General features: G+C 40.7%; 1 protein-coding gene across 2 annotated transcripts in view; it reads right to left on the bottom strand.

Annotated features, from left to right (window-relative positions):
- LOC111220567 (stromal membrane-associated protein 1-like) overlaps positions 1-15,930 on the bottom strand; it is a 113,403-nt gene that overhangs the window by 70,401 nt on the left and 27,072 nt on the right. The window contains exons 4-5 of one of the 2 annotated variants that reach the window (XM_022743681.1): positions 15,316-15,391; positions 2,447-2,515 (exon numbers count right to left, since the gene is read on the bottom strand). In XM_022743681.1, coding sequence (XP_022599402.1) covers positions 2,447-2,515; positions 15,316-15,391 — 145 coding nt within the window. The remainder of the gene's footprint in view (positions 1-2,446; positions 2,516-15,315; positions 15,392-15,930) is intronic. The other variant, XM_022743682.1, reaches the window with a different exon arrangement.

Here is a 15,930-nt window from a genome sequence, read left to right on the forward strand (position 1 = left end):
ATATAGAGAGAGAGAGAGAGAGAGAGAGAGAGAGAGAGAGAGAAAAAAATATATATATAGAAAAACCAAACACAGCACATTATAAACTCTGTCACCCACAGAGAGCCAGGGTCAGATGTCATGATGGCTCCACCCAGGGAGAAAGATATGTTTATTTTTGCTTGAATTTTAATTTCTGAAGATTTTTGAAGACAAAAAAATTAGAGCAACGAAGTCAAAAGCGTTTCAGCAGAATAGAGGCCAGATATTGGTTTCTACTCTGGTCTGGTCTTTAGTAAATGACCTTAAATTATTGATAACTTCATATTCTTGCCTGTCTACATTTTCTTTGTTGACATATCCATCAGTGAGTGTGAGTGTATTATCTGGGGCTCTGGCTCAGGCACCACCTCTGTGACTCTATGAGCTAATGAGGCTAGCATTGGGCAATTTTCTCCAGCAGCATTATACTCCCATGTGAACCCAGGCTATTAAACTCCCATCTGATCATCACTAATAAAACACAGCAAATTACAGCTGAGATCTCCCTCCACATATCACGGGGCTTTTGTTTCTCACATATTTAAAGAGTTAACACGAGGGGCAATAATCACAAGCCCTCCCCCACCCCAACCCTCCACCCCTCCCTCTTTCAGCCAAACCACAATTATGGCAGTTGGCATTCTCCATCATATCTTTCCACACCTCATGACGTGTTCCAGCCGAGGTCAAGGATAAGTGGCTATGAAAGGAGACACAGACTCATTTTGCATCATCACTGACACGCAGCGCTGCGCAACAGTCATGGTTATGAAATGTAAGATATTGCATTGTTTGATTGTTAGCAGAAAGTAGTGTAGATGCCGCGGACACCTCTTTTTCGTTCCATTGTGAAACTTAAGTCCCTTCTAAAGAAACGATGCTGTTGATTGTTCCAGTCACTGAATGAATCAATACTTTAAGCTTATCAACTTAAACAGTTCTGCACGAGGACCGCCAGTATTTAGCTAATGAAAAATGAGAAAAACTCTTCAATGTGTGAAGATACATTTGATCAATTACTCTGCTCATTTCATCTCGTCTTCATGCTGGAGCTGGTTGTGAACATTAATCAGACTGCTACTTAAAACTGAGGCGTCTCTGTCCTCTCATCCAACACAAGCTGATGAAAGATCTTTGAGTTTGAGTCATCTCTAACTTTTTAAAAGCCAAACCTAATTACATTCAATAAAGAAGGCTTTTAACAAGGATTTAATACAGCGATGCAGAGCTGAAATCAGATTTGATAAAATGTTGTTGAACTGCTGCAAGATGTAAAAAGTAATTAGGAAAAAAGGACAAAAACAAGTGTCAATTTTCTGATCTCTGGCTTCCACAGACAGCGTTTGAGTTTAGCAAAGTTCACGTGTGAGTGACCTGTTTTACATGATGTTTGAATAAAGCCTTCAAACCAGAGCTCAAGAGAAAAGGATCTCCTATACTGTCAAATAAAATGACATCTTTTTTGTGGTTAAATACTTTATGAGGTTAAAATGAAAGAAATTAGCCAACATTAGTTGAACAGCGCTAGGGGCTGCTGCAATTAGTCGCCACAGGTAGATGTCGACACTGAAAATGCATCAACATCAATATTTTAAGTCAACGCATCGTTTCCCATTCAGTGATTTATTCATATATTTATTTTCTATTTTATCATCTATGTTTGCACTTGCACAGAGGTGGGGCTGCACTCAGTACACACACACACACACACAAACACACACACACACACACAGCGTGAACAGCAGAGCAGAGGCTGTGACTCAAGGAATCAGTAGTAGTGTGACCTGGATCAATAAGTGTATGGATAAGGTAAAGATAACAATACCCATCCCTACAGCTGGTTAGTGTCTGACTTTGGAAGCATGAGTTTAAATTCCTTCACTCTAAGTCTTGTTTAACCAGAGTTATTTTGTGATTATTATTTTTTTGGCGCACAGTGAGATTAGTCACAAACATGTGAAGGATGACTTCATGTAATTGTTGTCTGTTCATTAGTAGACGGAGCTTTTTAATATCTTTTGTCCTTGTAGCTGCTAAATTCTCTCATAAAGCCATTAAGTCGTCCACTGCTGCCTGAGAGTTTACACTGAATAAGCATTTGAGCAAATGTTTAGACCAGAATCTGAGTGTGTGTAAAGTAGATCTTCTGGAGGGGAATTAATTGTTTAGATTAATCGACCAATTGATAAAATTAGTCTATAGAAAAATAGCCGTTAGTGGCAGCACTGACGGTTTATACGAGTAACTATGAGCCGATCAAATAGTCTACCGCTGGCTGAATAAAGTTGACTGTTGTGGCCTTCACTAGGGCCAACAAAACAGTGACACAGGACATGATGACAACACCACAACAACTCTACAGGACAATAATGCAGCAGAACACCACCACCACAACACGACACCAGACTACAGAGGAGACCTGTACCTCCTGTCTGTTCCTGTCAGCCTGGGAGGATGGTGAGGTGGAGGGAGGAGCAGCTTCAGATGACTTCTGCTGGAAGACAGAGAATTTCAGACAGAGGGTTAGATGCAGACAACAGAGGAAGAGGACGGGGGGGGGGGGGGGGGAGACAGACTGCGGAGAGAGAGAGAGAGCAATGCAGAAGGAAGAAGAGTGAAGCGGAGCAGAGAGAGAGCAGAGTTAATTAGAGGGAATGAAGGAGAATTTTCTCCACTACAGCAGAGTACACTTCGCTTCAATAGATGCTGCGAGCCAAGGTTATATTCAGCCTCACAGCTGCACTGAATGAATGGTGTCAAAATAGGGACTCGCAGGCCCACAAACACGCGCAGTTATGGAGTGCAGGGATGACCTCTATTAACCTGTCATTGACCTGTGAGGCAGACTGAGCGAAGGCTTGGACTGAACTCTGCAGTCTACCAGCAGCAGAGGCTGTTTTCACAGTCCTTTTTATATTTGTGTGCTCATCAATGTGTTCTGTAGAGTAGGAAACAGGGATCAAACAGGGTGGCAGCGGCCACGGAACAAGTTGACAAATCTGGAAAAGGTAATGAAAAGATTATTGTAAGGTATTTCTGTTATCCTCCTAACAACTCCCAGCGGTCCCAGAGAGAGCAGCGCAGCTGGAGGACGAAGCCAATTTGTGGTTTCTGTGAGGGACAGCGTGAAGTAAATTTCTTTATCTGGATCCTGGTGGACCCCTGTGCACACGTGGAGTGGGTCTGTACTACAAGCCCACTACAAACTAAACTGGACACTAATCACGTGCACTGTATGTATGTACAATAGTCCACATCCTTAGCCCTATCTGTGAAATCTATTTTCTCAGTTTTAATTTTCTTTCAAGCATCTGACCGTGAGAGATGGGGTGAACACATGAAGACAGTGTTATATAAGAGGCAATTTGTAATATTTCTCTGCCTCTGAACGTGTTTTCTTGCCATGAGCAGGTGGTGGTGATTGTCACTTGACAAGAGCTTCGGCCATTGTTGCGTTTATAAGACAAGAGGTTATAATACTTCCTCTGAGCAGCGCTGCGTCTTCAGGGCAGATTGGAAGGCTACAGTGGGTCACTATTAGAAAGTCATGCGTGCAATTGGTTAGCGTCCTAAGTTCAGTATAAGTTAGCTCTGCTTCACGGGCTTCTCTGATGGATAAGAGGGTCATGGTGTCACGTATTTCTGTGCATCAATCCAGGATTGATCAAAATGTGATGACAGTTGTTTTCAGGCCACTGTTGATCAAACCACACCTGTAGTCTCAATAGAGCAGATAAGCTGAGTGACAGCTACAAATGTTTCTTTCCAAACTTTCATTTTGAGTGAATTTGAACAAATATTTAATGTCAAAGACAAATCCTTAAACCTGCAGTATTAGATTGTTGACCACTTAAAAGTTGCTTATTAACACGTCCAGCAGACCAAGAGCAACATCATTATTCATTTGGAGATGTGGTTCTGTCCATCTAGTAAAGGAAAGTCCAGTATTCCTTTTCATTTAACTCTGTGTTTGGTCTCCACCAACTCCTTAGGGAGTTTAACTGCTAAATGCTCCACTATGTTTATCAGCTAGTCTGCTGTTGAGCAGGTAGTGTTCAATGGCTTTACAGCTTTTCAGCTGCTGTTGAAAATGGTGGGAATGAAGCAATACCATAAAGTCATAAGCCAGACTGCTAAATGAACTGAAACTCACTATAAAGCTCCGTAAATATTCAGGTGATTACTCTGTGTAGGTTCATCACTACAAACAGCTCCTTTTTAAAGTGCTGATTACAGCCGCTTTAAGATTTAAAACGTCATTGTTTTCTATGTTTTGTTTTGTTTTGTTTTGTCACTTGGAGGCATTGACCTCCATCCACTTTGCAAAGTTATAATGAGGAACGTGTTAGCAAACACAAAAAGTTGTGCGTTTATACATCCAGACAAAGAGCAACATTAGCATTTTGTTTTTCTGGCCACACGACAGATTTAAAGGAGTAGTTTGACATTTTGGAATACACTTATTATGTATGGCAATGGTGAGATGAGAAGATTCGTACCACTACATCTACGTACAAGAGGTGATTCGCTATGTTTACAATAATACAATCAGCAGAAATAAAAACCTAATGTTTGGCTATAAACAAACTACAACATGATCACATGACTTCAACGTCACCACCACTAAACTTCAACAAACTTGATTTAGCTCTGACCTCTTCTACAAAAGCCTTTCCTCTTACAAAGTAAGAGCGCAAGGAAAACACTGTAAAGGTGCTGTAAAGGCTGTAAAGGTGGACTGATGAGTAGATCGGTTTTCATGTTCAGTGTGATGACGTTTAACGTCCTCAACAAGCTCTGTAGTCTCATCTAGACACTTGTTAGCAACCAGCCTTTATAGGAGATGTGAAAGCTTAAAGAAAGCAGTACTGATATATTTACTAAGTAACTAAGTTTATGCCATAGAATAAAATGTGAAAATGTCTTGAGCTTCTGTTCACCACAGACCTTATTTCATCCATGCATCTCTCTCTCTCTCTCTCTCTCTCTCTCTCTCTCTCTCTCTCTCAACACATTGACCATGAACCATCTGGTCATCAGGAGCACTGTGGATTTACCGTCCTTGGCAGGCAGTGTGCCGGGAGTGGGCTCACTGGCCAATCACAATAATCAACCCTCACCGACCTGACCTCGCTTATTTTGGTCTCCACCAGCTTCTGCGAAACATATCTGGCTCTTTACCTGCTATACACTCCACTATGATCACCAGCTGATCACTGCGACCACGCCGCGAGAACTGCTGAGTTCAGCACTACATTTCTGTAGGTTCATCACTATGAGAGATCCATTTCACATTACACAATTTGTTTTAGCAATTAATGTAAAAAATATTGATCATTGCAGCTTTAAAAGCATGTGCATTAAAGTGCACAGGCAGCCATGTTTCTCTCGTTTCAGATGTAAAGCAGCCAAGCTCAATATGCGTTTCTCCACAGACAGAGATTATCACAGTGCCAGATGGAGTGAGAAACAAAGAGGTGGAGAGGGATGGATGGAGACAGGAGGGAGATAGAGAATAGAGAAAGTCAAAAAACATATTCCCAACAACACATTTGCATGTACGGCATATTAGTACATTCATGTTCAAGAGACTCAAGAGAATTCAAACCAAGCATTCTTTTCATGGCAAAAAGCCTGGTTTGTGCTTTCTACAGCTTGGTGCACACAAAATCTATCATGACAGCAGACAGCAAATAATAAGCGCACACTTTTTACATTAATTACTGCCATTTTCAATCTGTCTTCAACATTCGCACCAATCCAATCTGACATAACTCCCATCAGCTGCTTCGCCACAGAACTTCTTAAATCTTTCCCGCCTGTAATTAGACATGTCAGTTAACAGATTTAACTAAACAGTCCTGACACCACCTTGGCCTTGTCTTTATCTCTTCCTTGTTTATTCTTTGCCATCTGGCTGTTTGCTGCTTTTCTTCAGCTTCCTCTCACAAGAGTTGTGCCTTGTCTTCACTTACTGCCTCTCCACAAAGCAGTTGAACACATTCTAAAAATAGTTAAAGTAATCAAGTCACTAAAAAATATGTTTCCTTGTAGGAGATTTTGGGGGTTAAAAAACGAAAGGACACAGTACATTTACAGAAAAGTGAAGCTACAGTGAAGCATTGATGAGATTTTGGTCAGAAGAGTGTGGTGAAAAATTGGTTTTAGTTGAACTGTTTATGGTGCTGATTATGAAAAAATCCAACACTAGTGGTACCCCAGGTAAATTATTAACTATACCATCCAGTGAGTCAACAATGTAATTGCTCTGATATTCTCATTACATTACATTACATTACATTTGGTGTCTAGGTAGACATGTTTCACAATTTTCTGTGTTCAGTCTACACAGTCCTTCATTATGGGATGCACTTGGAAGTCGGCAGATGTGAGCAAATGGTGAAATGGTGCCTCACAGAACCTTATGAAACCTGTAGCAGTAAGCATCATTTAAACTGAGGTCTGTACAGAGTGTAAGGACAAATCTGTTTCAACATTTCTGCTGCTGAATCCATTTCCTGTTATTAACTGTTGTCTATCTGGCCACCACCTGCTGCAGAATATCTCTGATCACTGTTCTCACTTCACATTATGCTTGGGGCAATATTTGATACTATTATATATCATGATATTTCCCACCATATACGATATTTGTTTTGCACAGTCTGCTCTTTGCTTATTGTACATTGTACCTTGTCACAGCCAAGGTACAATGTACAGGTACAGGTACAAACAAAAACAAAACAAAAACAACTTAAACATTAAATACAACAGTATATATCATAAAACAATATTGTATATTGCGATATTTGGACTGGACTGTATCGAGATGTTAACTTCACCCAAGCCTACTTAACGTAATGTCTATTCCTCCAATTATAATAGCTAATGTCCAAAAATCTTAACTATTGAGCCAATCTTTCATGGAGACATAAGGTACTGTATGTGTGTGCTTCACCACATTGTTCCAATTTTTTTTTCAAAAAGTTTAAATGAAGGAGACAATTAATTTGTGCAAATTCTACTGCTGTTGTTCTGTTCATTTGTGGCGCCTCCACTGCCTCAATTAAGCAACAAACAGTGAAGACCCATCAAACACGGCATGTCTCAAAGTGTGCCCCATTTCTTTTCTACAAGATGAGAACAATTCATTTCACTAGGTATTCTGGAGGCAACACAGGACAGACCAGCACTGCTGCAAAAAAAAAAAAAAAAAAAAATGACAAACACAAATTTTATTTTTATCTTAATTTTGTGCAAATGAGGCTAAATTGCCTGGATGCTCCACAAAGAAAAAAGAGTCAAAGTGAACAGGAAGTTTAGTGTTTACCTGCTATTAGTAAATATCTGTGGAGAAGAACATTATGATCTTGTGTATTATTACATTACTGTAAGGCAGTAAACATCCATTCCTTTATTCATGACTATGGGGTCAAATCCAAAATGCTTCCACATACTCACTCGCTTCCCATTTGTGCCACAACAAAGAGAACAACAATTGCCTAGTTTTCAGACAGGGCAGTGGGTCACACTATAGATCAAGCTGACAGTTCATTTTATGAATGTCCCCTGGTGCAGTATAAAGCACAACCTGCTGAACTTACACACTGTGAATTTTGAATTTGGTCAGAATGTTACAGGTTAAATATTAGATTTTTTTTCCTACTTCCAAATGACTGAATTTCTTATAAAAAGGTAACAGCCCTGGCTCAAGTAAGGTTGGTGCATTGTTAACACAAGCTCAAGACATTTTCACGTTTCATTCTACGACATAAAATACATCAGTAAATACTCCAGTTGTGATTTCTTTACACTTTTACGTCTCTTAAAAACGGTTCGTTTCTAACAATTGGTTAAATGAGAAGAAAACATGTAAAAGAAAAAAACAGACACACCTTTTTAGCTCCCTCCTTGAGGGTCTGGGAGCAGTCCAGGTTGGGCGACAGGGTCTTGTCACCTGGTGGTCAGCCTCCTCCCAAGGCTCTGGAGCCTGACCACTGTAAGGGCCAGCCCTGTATATCCTCATGTTAACAACACAAAACCAAACCAAACACTTTCCACCTCCCAGTACTGTGCGCCTCTCCCACAAGTGTACTTTTTCCACCAGGGATCACAGTAAAAACTTTTACTGCTAGTGTTACTTTTTTACTTTGACCATAAATAAACAGAAATAAAGTTGTATTAAACAAAACAAAAACATATAAATAAAAAAGTGTCTAAATGAGACCACAGAGGTCGTCGGGGACGTTAATCGTTGTCACGTTGAACATAAAAACTGATCTACTCACCAGTCCACCTTTACAGCCTCGTTGTGTTTATACAAACTGTCACTGACTGTGTAAGAGGAAAGGCTTCTGTAGAAGAGGTCGGAGCTGAATCAAACTACAAGTTGAAGTTTAGTGGTGGTGATGCTGAAGTCATGTTGGTTTACAGACTAACATTAGGTTTTTATTTCTGCTGATTGTTTTTAGGCTTCAAACATCATAAAGTGGTGTTCAGTAGTGAAGATGTTCCTGCTGAACAAAACCAGGGTGCCAGGGTGATGCTAACTTCCAGGTTGGCCTACAAAAATACATAATTGCTGCAGCACTCTATCATGAGAAGTGTTCATTATGAAACTGTGGCTGGACAAATAGGTAATTGATGGGAAACGTTACCTAACGTAAAATTAGCTTCTACTGATTTTTTTTAGGCTTCAGAAATCATAAAAGTGGTGTTCATCTGTGAAGATTACTGTGCTAAACAAAACCCATTGGCTTTTTGTTGAGGGATCCAGGTTGATGCCAACTTCCTGGTTGGCCTACAAAAATACATCATCCCTACAGCCCTCTATGGAGCACATGTGTGTATGCAGGGGTGACATGATACACAGTCTGCTGACCAACAGGTCACAGCAGTAACACACCGACATATAGAGCAATGCGCCGGCAAAGGCGGAGAAGGAGACGACAGCTAACACGTAAACAATGCAGATTTAAAAGACTTCAGGAAGTTGATGAAGGAAATCCATTCAAAACATTTGCAGGACTTCAAAGATGCACACAGTGTGCTGTGGTGAGGAAGACTGAAGACACTAAGCCCCCCTTAGCATCAAACTGTTAAAGCCAGCCAGAGAGAAATGCATTCACTGAAAGAGATGACATCACTAACATCAGCCCACCTCCCTCTCCTCCTCCTTTGCTCTCTAAACCACCTCAGGGTGGAAACTAACACTGACTGTGTCTTTCTGAAGGCAGAACAGAAGAATGTTTTCTCCATTTTTCATCTTTCTGCGTTTCCATCCTTCTCCCTCCCTCCTCAACTGTTAAGGCATCAAACGACTGCTCGCTCTTGTTGCCTGTGGTGGTGAGAAGGAGTGCAGCCGAGATGTGAATTCAGAGCTTTTTCTCTCCCCCTACTTATTCTGTTGATGTCTTGAAGGTTTTCTTCCACTCTGAAAACTTCCTTCTCTTCCGACTTTGATGCTGCCGGAGATGTCGACACAGCACTAAACAGGGACAGATGGGCTGATCATGAAGATAAAGAGAAAAGAGGCTGGAGGGTAAGAAGGAGGAGTGAAAGGAACACAGAGAGGGTTTGGTTGGGGGGGAGTGGGGGGGGGGGGCAGAATGATAAAGAGAGGATAGATAACAAGAGGAGTAGCACGAGCCGGGTAAAAGAGGATGAACAGAGGTTGAATAGATATTAGGACTTGGAGATAGCAGTGTCTAGCTGTCTGCCATGGCGAGCACAGATAGTGAGAGAGAAGGATGGTTAACATCTTCACTGAAATTTGTCCGCTGGGTAGACCTTTAACAGCTTCATTTGTACTCTTACAGAGGACACTCACTGAACTAAAGTGGAATAGTCATACAGAGGCTAATAAAACAAGAGTTATGGCGGCTGAGGGATGGTGTTAGGCTGTAATATAATCCCACAGTGTTCTCAAAGAGTATTGAGTCCATGATCAACTCAATGACCTTGAGCTATGTTCCCTCGCAATCTCTAAATATGGAAGACCTTCTCTAGGACTGAATCAGGCTTGTGCCAATAAGCGATCAGATTATTGATCGACAACTAAACACACCAGACAGACGCCAATTGTTTTTTCTCCCTGCTGATATAAACGAACAATCACTGTTAGTCAGTTCAATTGTCTGCAACCCGTTTGTGATGCCTTTTCCATCTGCCAATCCTGACAAGTGTGCTCCATTCTCCATACGCCTGATGCTAGATCAGGTGTGTCACCAGGTCACACCTGATCTCCTTCTCACCGGCCCACTACCTTCACTGCCATAGGCAGGTTGGTCTCTGATCCCTGGGTTGCGTCAGGAACGGCATCCAGAGTAAAAGCCTACGCCAGATCAACTATTTCACTGTGATGACCTCGAACAGGAGCAGCCAACAACAATGACAAATATTTAGAGCATTAACCCATTATCACTAAGCAAAAAGCTGTGCTATAGACAGCCCAGCTGTGAGATCGGGCTGTCTATCTGCGATCACCGGTAATGCCTATATGACGATATGATAATACAGATGATACCCGACGCTAAACTGAGTTCACTTGGTAAGAAAGAAAAGATATACACTTATACACAAAATCTTAAAATGATATGATAACCAACAATTTACTGCTAAGGTATTCTGAAATGAAGAAAAGTTTGAAGTCTTTATTGGAGTTCAGAATATAGAATAAGAAGGTACACTGATCATATCATCCAGTATAATGGAGACTGACTTAACCTGCTGAATTTGACTTTAAGGGCCCAGTCACACCAACATTTATAGCAAATGTTGTATCAAAATCAATGAATGTCATCAGAATCACTTCCATCAGTTCAACCAATGATAAGCATTACAAACAAGACTAGGAGTAGGATGAAGGCAGTGCTTTGCGCTAAATGCTAACAGCAGCATGCTAACATTCTCATAATAACAATGCTTACATGTTGATGTAAAGCTGATATAATGTTTACAATGTTCTATAATGTTATGCGCTATGTGCCCACGACGTCCGTAAGATGACCGTCAAAGACCGTCAATCCATGAAAAAAAATCCATGAAAAATGACGCCAATAATTAAAATAAAATGAAATACAATAAAGGTCTATGCTGCTCATACACTCTCATTTAATTATTAATTCCCCAGTGCCGTTAAAATTGACAGAGAACTAAATCTGTGTTCTCCTGTTCAACTAAAAAAAAGTAACCTTGGGAGAACGCTCCCTCTAGCTCCTCCGCCGTCCACTGACGTCAGAATACAATATGTCAGTGGATGGCAGAAGTTAGGTAGGCTGCCACAGCTGGCTGCAGGAACACACAGGACATTGGCAAGTGCTGTGGACACAGCGGACAGGACATCCATATGACTAACACAGGAAAATAAGGCTTAAAATCAGCAGCCTTCCTCCGGAGCGACTGTGCTGCTCTCTTGTGACATTTTTAGGCCAATCACTGGGCTCATCACAGAGTGTTTGCCAGATACACTCTGATGTCTTGTTGATTCCTGTAACATTGAAATAATCTGTGGTCCATGTACTCTCTCACACACACACACACACACACACACACACACACACACACACACACACACACACACACACACCCACCCCTAATAATTCACTGATGGCAGAACAATGAGCTCATGCTGCATGGGCAATGGAAATGGAGTGGATGCACTCACGTACTCCACTGTGAGCGAAGCACTGCAAGCTGTCCATTACAAGACTATGCTCTCTCTCTCTAGCTTGCTCTCCATTGGTCTCACACATGAATACAAATAAAACAAATAAAAATACAAACCCTTACATGGTCTCTGAATTGAAATGTTAAAATGTCCAAACAATATCAGTGTCATCGTGGGAAGAGGACTGGGTAAAATTTGAAATGTTTCTATATCAGCACCACTTGAGTTTAAGTACTGATAACAAAGCTGTACCTTTTTCAAATTGTAACTGATGAGTACAAACTTTGATTACAAAAAACTGTTTTGTTCTTCTTAATTTACGAAGAGATACAAATTAAATTAAACAGTTAAACAAACGCTGACTTATGTCAATACACTCAGGGTTTTGCTGTTACAGCCTTACAGCTTTAATTGGTAGCTTGTGGTGGCTAACATTAGCTAACATTTGCAACTTTTTGATATCGTTGCATACATGACACAATCTGTTCGCTGATTTTTTTTTAGCAAATAACAGATAAACATTTCATTGGTTTTATCACAACAGTAAAACATTCTATATCAATCTTGGACATTAAAAAAATACGTCAGTAAATACTTCAGTCATGATTTTTTTTAACTTTTTCGTCTCTTAAATGTCTCTTAAAAAAGGCCAGTTGCTCACCAGTGGCTAAATGAGACTAAAGAGGTTGCCGGGGACATTAAAGGGACTGCACGTATATAGCACTTTTCTAGTCTTATCCACCACTCAAAGCACTTAACAATACTTACCACATTCACCCATTCACTCAAATGTTCATACAACACACTCATACACTGATGGAACAGCCATCAGAGACAATTTGTTCTGTTCAGTTCAGTATCTTGCCGAAGGACACACATTAGCTTTTCACATCTGGTGATTGTATTTAGACTTCATAAAAGTGGCGATTATTGTGCTGAACAAAACGTGTCATAAACTTTTGTTTGTCACTTATTTTCTGCAGTAATCCAAAAGCCCATGTAAAAATCCCATTCGCTTTTTGTCGAGGGAACCAGGGTGACGCTAACTTCGGGGGTTAGCCTACAAAAATCATCATCCCTGCAGCACTCTATGTAGTTCACAATTAAATTTGTAATCAGAAAGTGTTGTGGCTCGTTACCCAGCCCAACACTAGAACGCACAATAGCAACAATCACTGTGAAACATGTGGAACTCAAATGTCTCATTAACATTACTTGAGGTTCAATATGATTTTCTTGGACAACGAGGGATACTCTATGTATGTAATCCATCTGCATCATACTGTATCCATCATGTTACATATTAACACCAACCAACTGTCAGTATTATCCAAACACACTGGGAAACAGAGGGAGTACAGTGTGATGATGTAACAGATGTACAGTGAAAAAGGCATCCAGAGACACACATTGCTCCGTTTCTATAAGTGCTCAACAGATAAGCCAGACCAACAAATCTCTCATTCCAGCACACACACACACACACACACACACACACACACACACACACACACACACATATATATACAAACTACCTCAGGGTTACTTTAGCCCACCCCTCCTCTTCTTTCTCCATCTGCACGAAACTGCTTAAACTGATAATGAGTTGTTTTTAATAATTAATTTGCATATAAAAGCCAAGCCGTCTGTGTGGGTGGCAGAAACAGATCCTAGATCACAGTCTGACTGCTGGCAGCGCTTCAGAGAAAGCCAGAGAAAACAGAGGGAGAGGCAGGAGGCAACAGGGAACAAATAAAAGACAAAATGAGAAACTGAAAAGAGAAGGAGAGACACTAAAGGAGAGACAGTGAGAGGAAGAGACAGGGAGATGAAATGAAGATGAACCAGAGGAGGACTGCTGTGAACAAGGCATTTTGTGTTAACGTAATGTAGTGCAGTGTCGTGTATGAGTGTGTTTTCATTTTCCTGAAACTTTTTTTTGTTAAACAGTCTTCACTTTGTGTGCTCCTTCCTTACAGTTTGTAGCCTTGGAGTGAGAGGCTGTAAGGACAGATCTGTCAGTTGACTGGACTTTTGCACTGTTCATATTATTTTTGCAGTATTTCCTCTGAGTGTGTCTGTTGTTTGTAAATCTCTGATACCTTACGTCACGGCTCCACAATGAACTCAATCATTGTTTGTGCGTAGTGATTATAACTTTGTCATTTATTGTCATTTTAGGGGCAAATCATGATAATTTGAGTCGCTAACGTTAAATGGTGAATGGACTGTGTTTATATAGCACTTTTCTAGTCTTAATGACCACTCAAAGCGCTTTACACTACTTGTCACATTCCCCTTTTCACACACACATTCATAAAGCACTTTTCCCTACACATATAGCACTTTTTTCTACTATACACACACATTCACACACCGATGACACATCAGGGGCAATTTTCTTGCCCAAGGACACTTCGACATGTGGACTGGAGGAGGCAGGGATCAAACCACTGACCCGCTGCTTAGTGGACGACATGCTCTACCTCCTGAGCCACATAATAATAATATTAATGATGATGCAGGACTACAAAGAGCAAAAAAGTATGTTAAAAACTGTGTTGTAAATTTCCACCAGTAGCATGATGGGAAATAATCTCAAAGGAATCTAGTCTTGCAAATTGTGACCCTGAGAGATCTCCAGGCTTTACAGACACATTCTCTTTAGATGTGAGAGGGCGTCCGACTTTAGTCTTTTAAAAAGTCCTTTCAAAGTCTAGCGTGTGGTCGACATAACTAGTTACAATGACTTTACACTCGAACTTGTGATCAAACTTATGATCACTGAGTCAAATTGCTGTGGTTGTAATGGTCAATATTTGCGGGGAGCACAGCAGGTTATACGTGTACACACACACACACACACACACGCTGCATCACACACATTTTGCTGAGCATTCACACCGCCCTAAATAACACATAGTATAGAAGCAACCCACTCACAGAAACACTCAAAGACACACACCTCACAGAGATAATCTCTCTGGAAACAAGAAAAGGAAACATGCACCCGCCCACTCATACACACACCTACACAATCGCTTCCTTTCTCTTCACACAAACGAAGGTTCAGTCTTGACAGGGACACACAAACACATAAAGACATCTATACTTACTGATAAAGACCTGCATCACCAGATAACAGTGTTTTAAAAGGTTATTCTCCAACTGTGCGCGAACAACACTTTGTATCAGATCCAACAGGACTCTGTTGTTTGAGCTGACATCAGGACTGAGAGGGATTTCACTGCCTTTCCACACATCTGAGCTTAGCAACTGTCACCAGTGTGATAAAGTGCAGAAAAGGTCAACAGCTGTAAAAATAGGAACCTTGCAGGCATGATGGGTGAAAGACACGGATAATGGAAGCCGAACTATGCACCGACATGGAAAAGTCAAGCAGTGTTTGTGTCTCGCCAAAAGGCAGAGTGATAGGACATCATTCATATTTGATCATTAATATGAAGCTGGTTTCCGTCTTCAGCGAGTATCAAAGAGCTTTGCATCTCACCTCTTCAACAAGCAGCCGCTGATGCACAGTTTCATGAAAAGACATGCAGCCATAGCCACTCTGGAGACAATTATAACAACGACCAGACACAGAAAGAAGAGTTGGTGATACTCACAGGAGCTGCACCCTGAGCTTCCTTGTCGAAGTACTTTTTCCTCTCGTACTTGTCCCGGATGAAGACCTCCACTGCTCTGAAGATTAGAGTTAAGTACTGAAATACTGCACAGAAATCAAGTGTCCATAATGCACAACATAAAATCGTCAACTAGTGATCGCAGCAGCAGAACAGAAAATGCTTGTGTGGGTCATTTTGTCTTTTAGTTTGAAGAAACTAAAACCTCCCTTCACAACTACTGCCAAACACAATCTTTCTATAAGTGGCTTTTAAAGCAAAACCAATCATTCATCAAACATGAAAAACATTTACACACAGTGTTCTACAAATGCTCGTCATAAAGAGCTTGATTTACTTTGAAATTCATTGGTGTTGCAGTCAATTACATTTTGGGGAATCTTCGTAACATGATGCTTAAGCCGAAAAAAAAAATCATCTTCTAAAAATGTTGTTTTAGTGTTTTGTGTTTTGAGTTTTAAAATGGTCTGATTTTCCTTGTGCACTCTCAAAATGTCATTGTCAGAGTCAATTGTTTCTCTCTGCCTTACTGTACCAATGACTTTACTAATGTTCTGTCACAGTGACGGATCAGTGAAGTTTTGGCAGCGAATTCAG

This window comes from Seriola dumerili, unplaced genomic scaffold (genome assembly GCF_002260705.1).
Source record: "Seriola dumerili isolate Sdu_G_001 unplaced genomic scaffold, Sdu_1.0 BDQW01000073.1, whole genome shotgun sequence".
Taxonomy (NCBI): domain Eukaryota; kingdom Metazoa; phylum Chordata; class Actinopteri; order Carangiformes; family Carangidae; genus Seriola; species Seriola dumerili.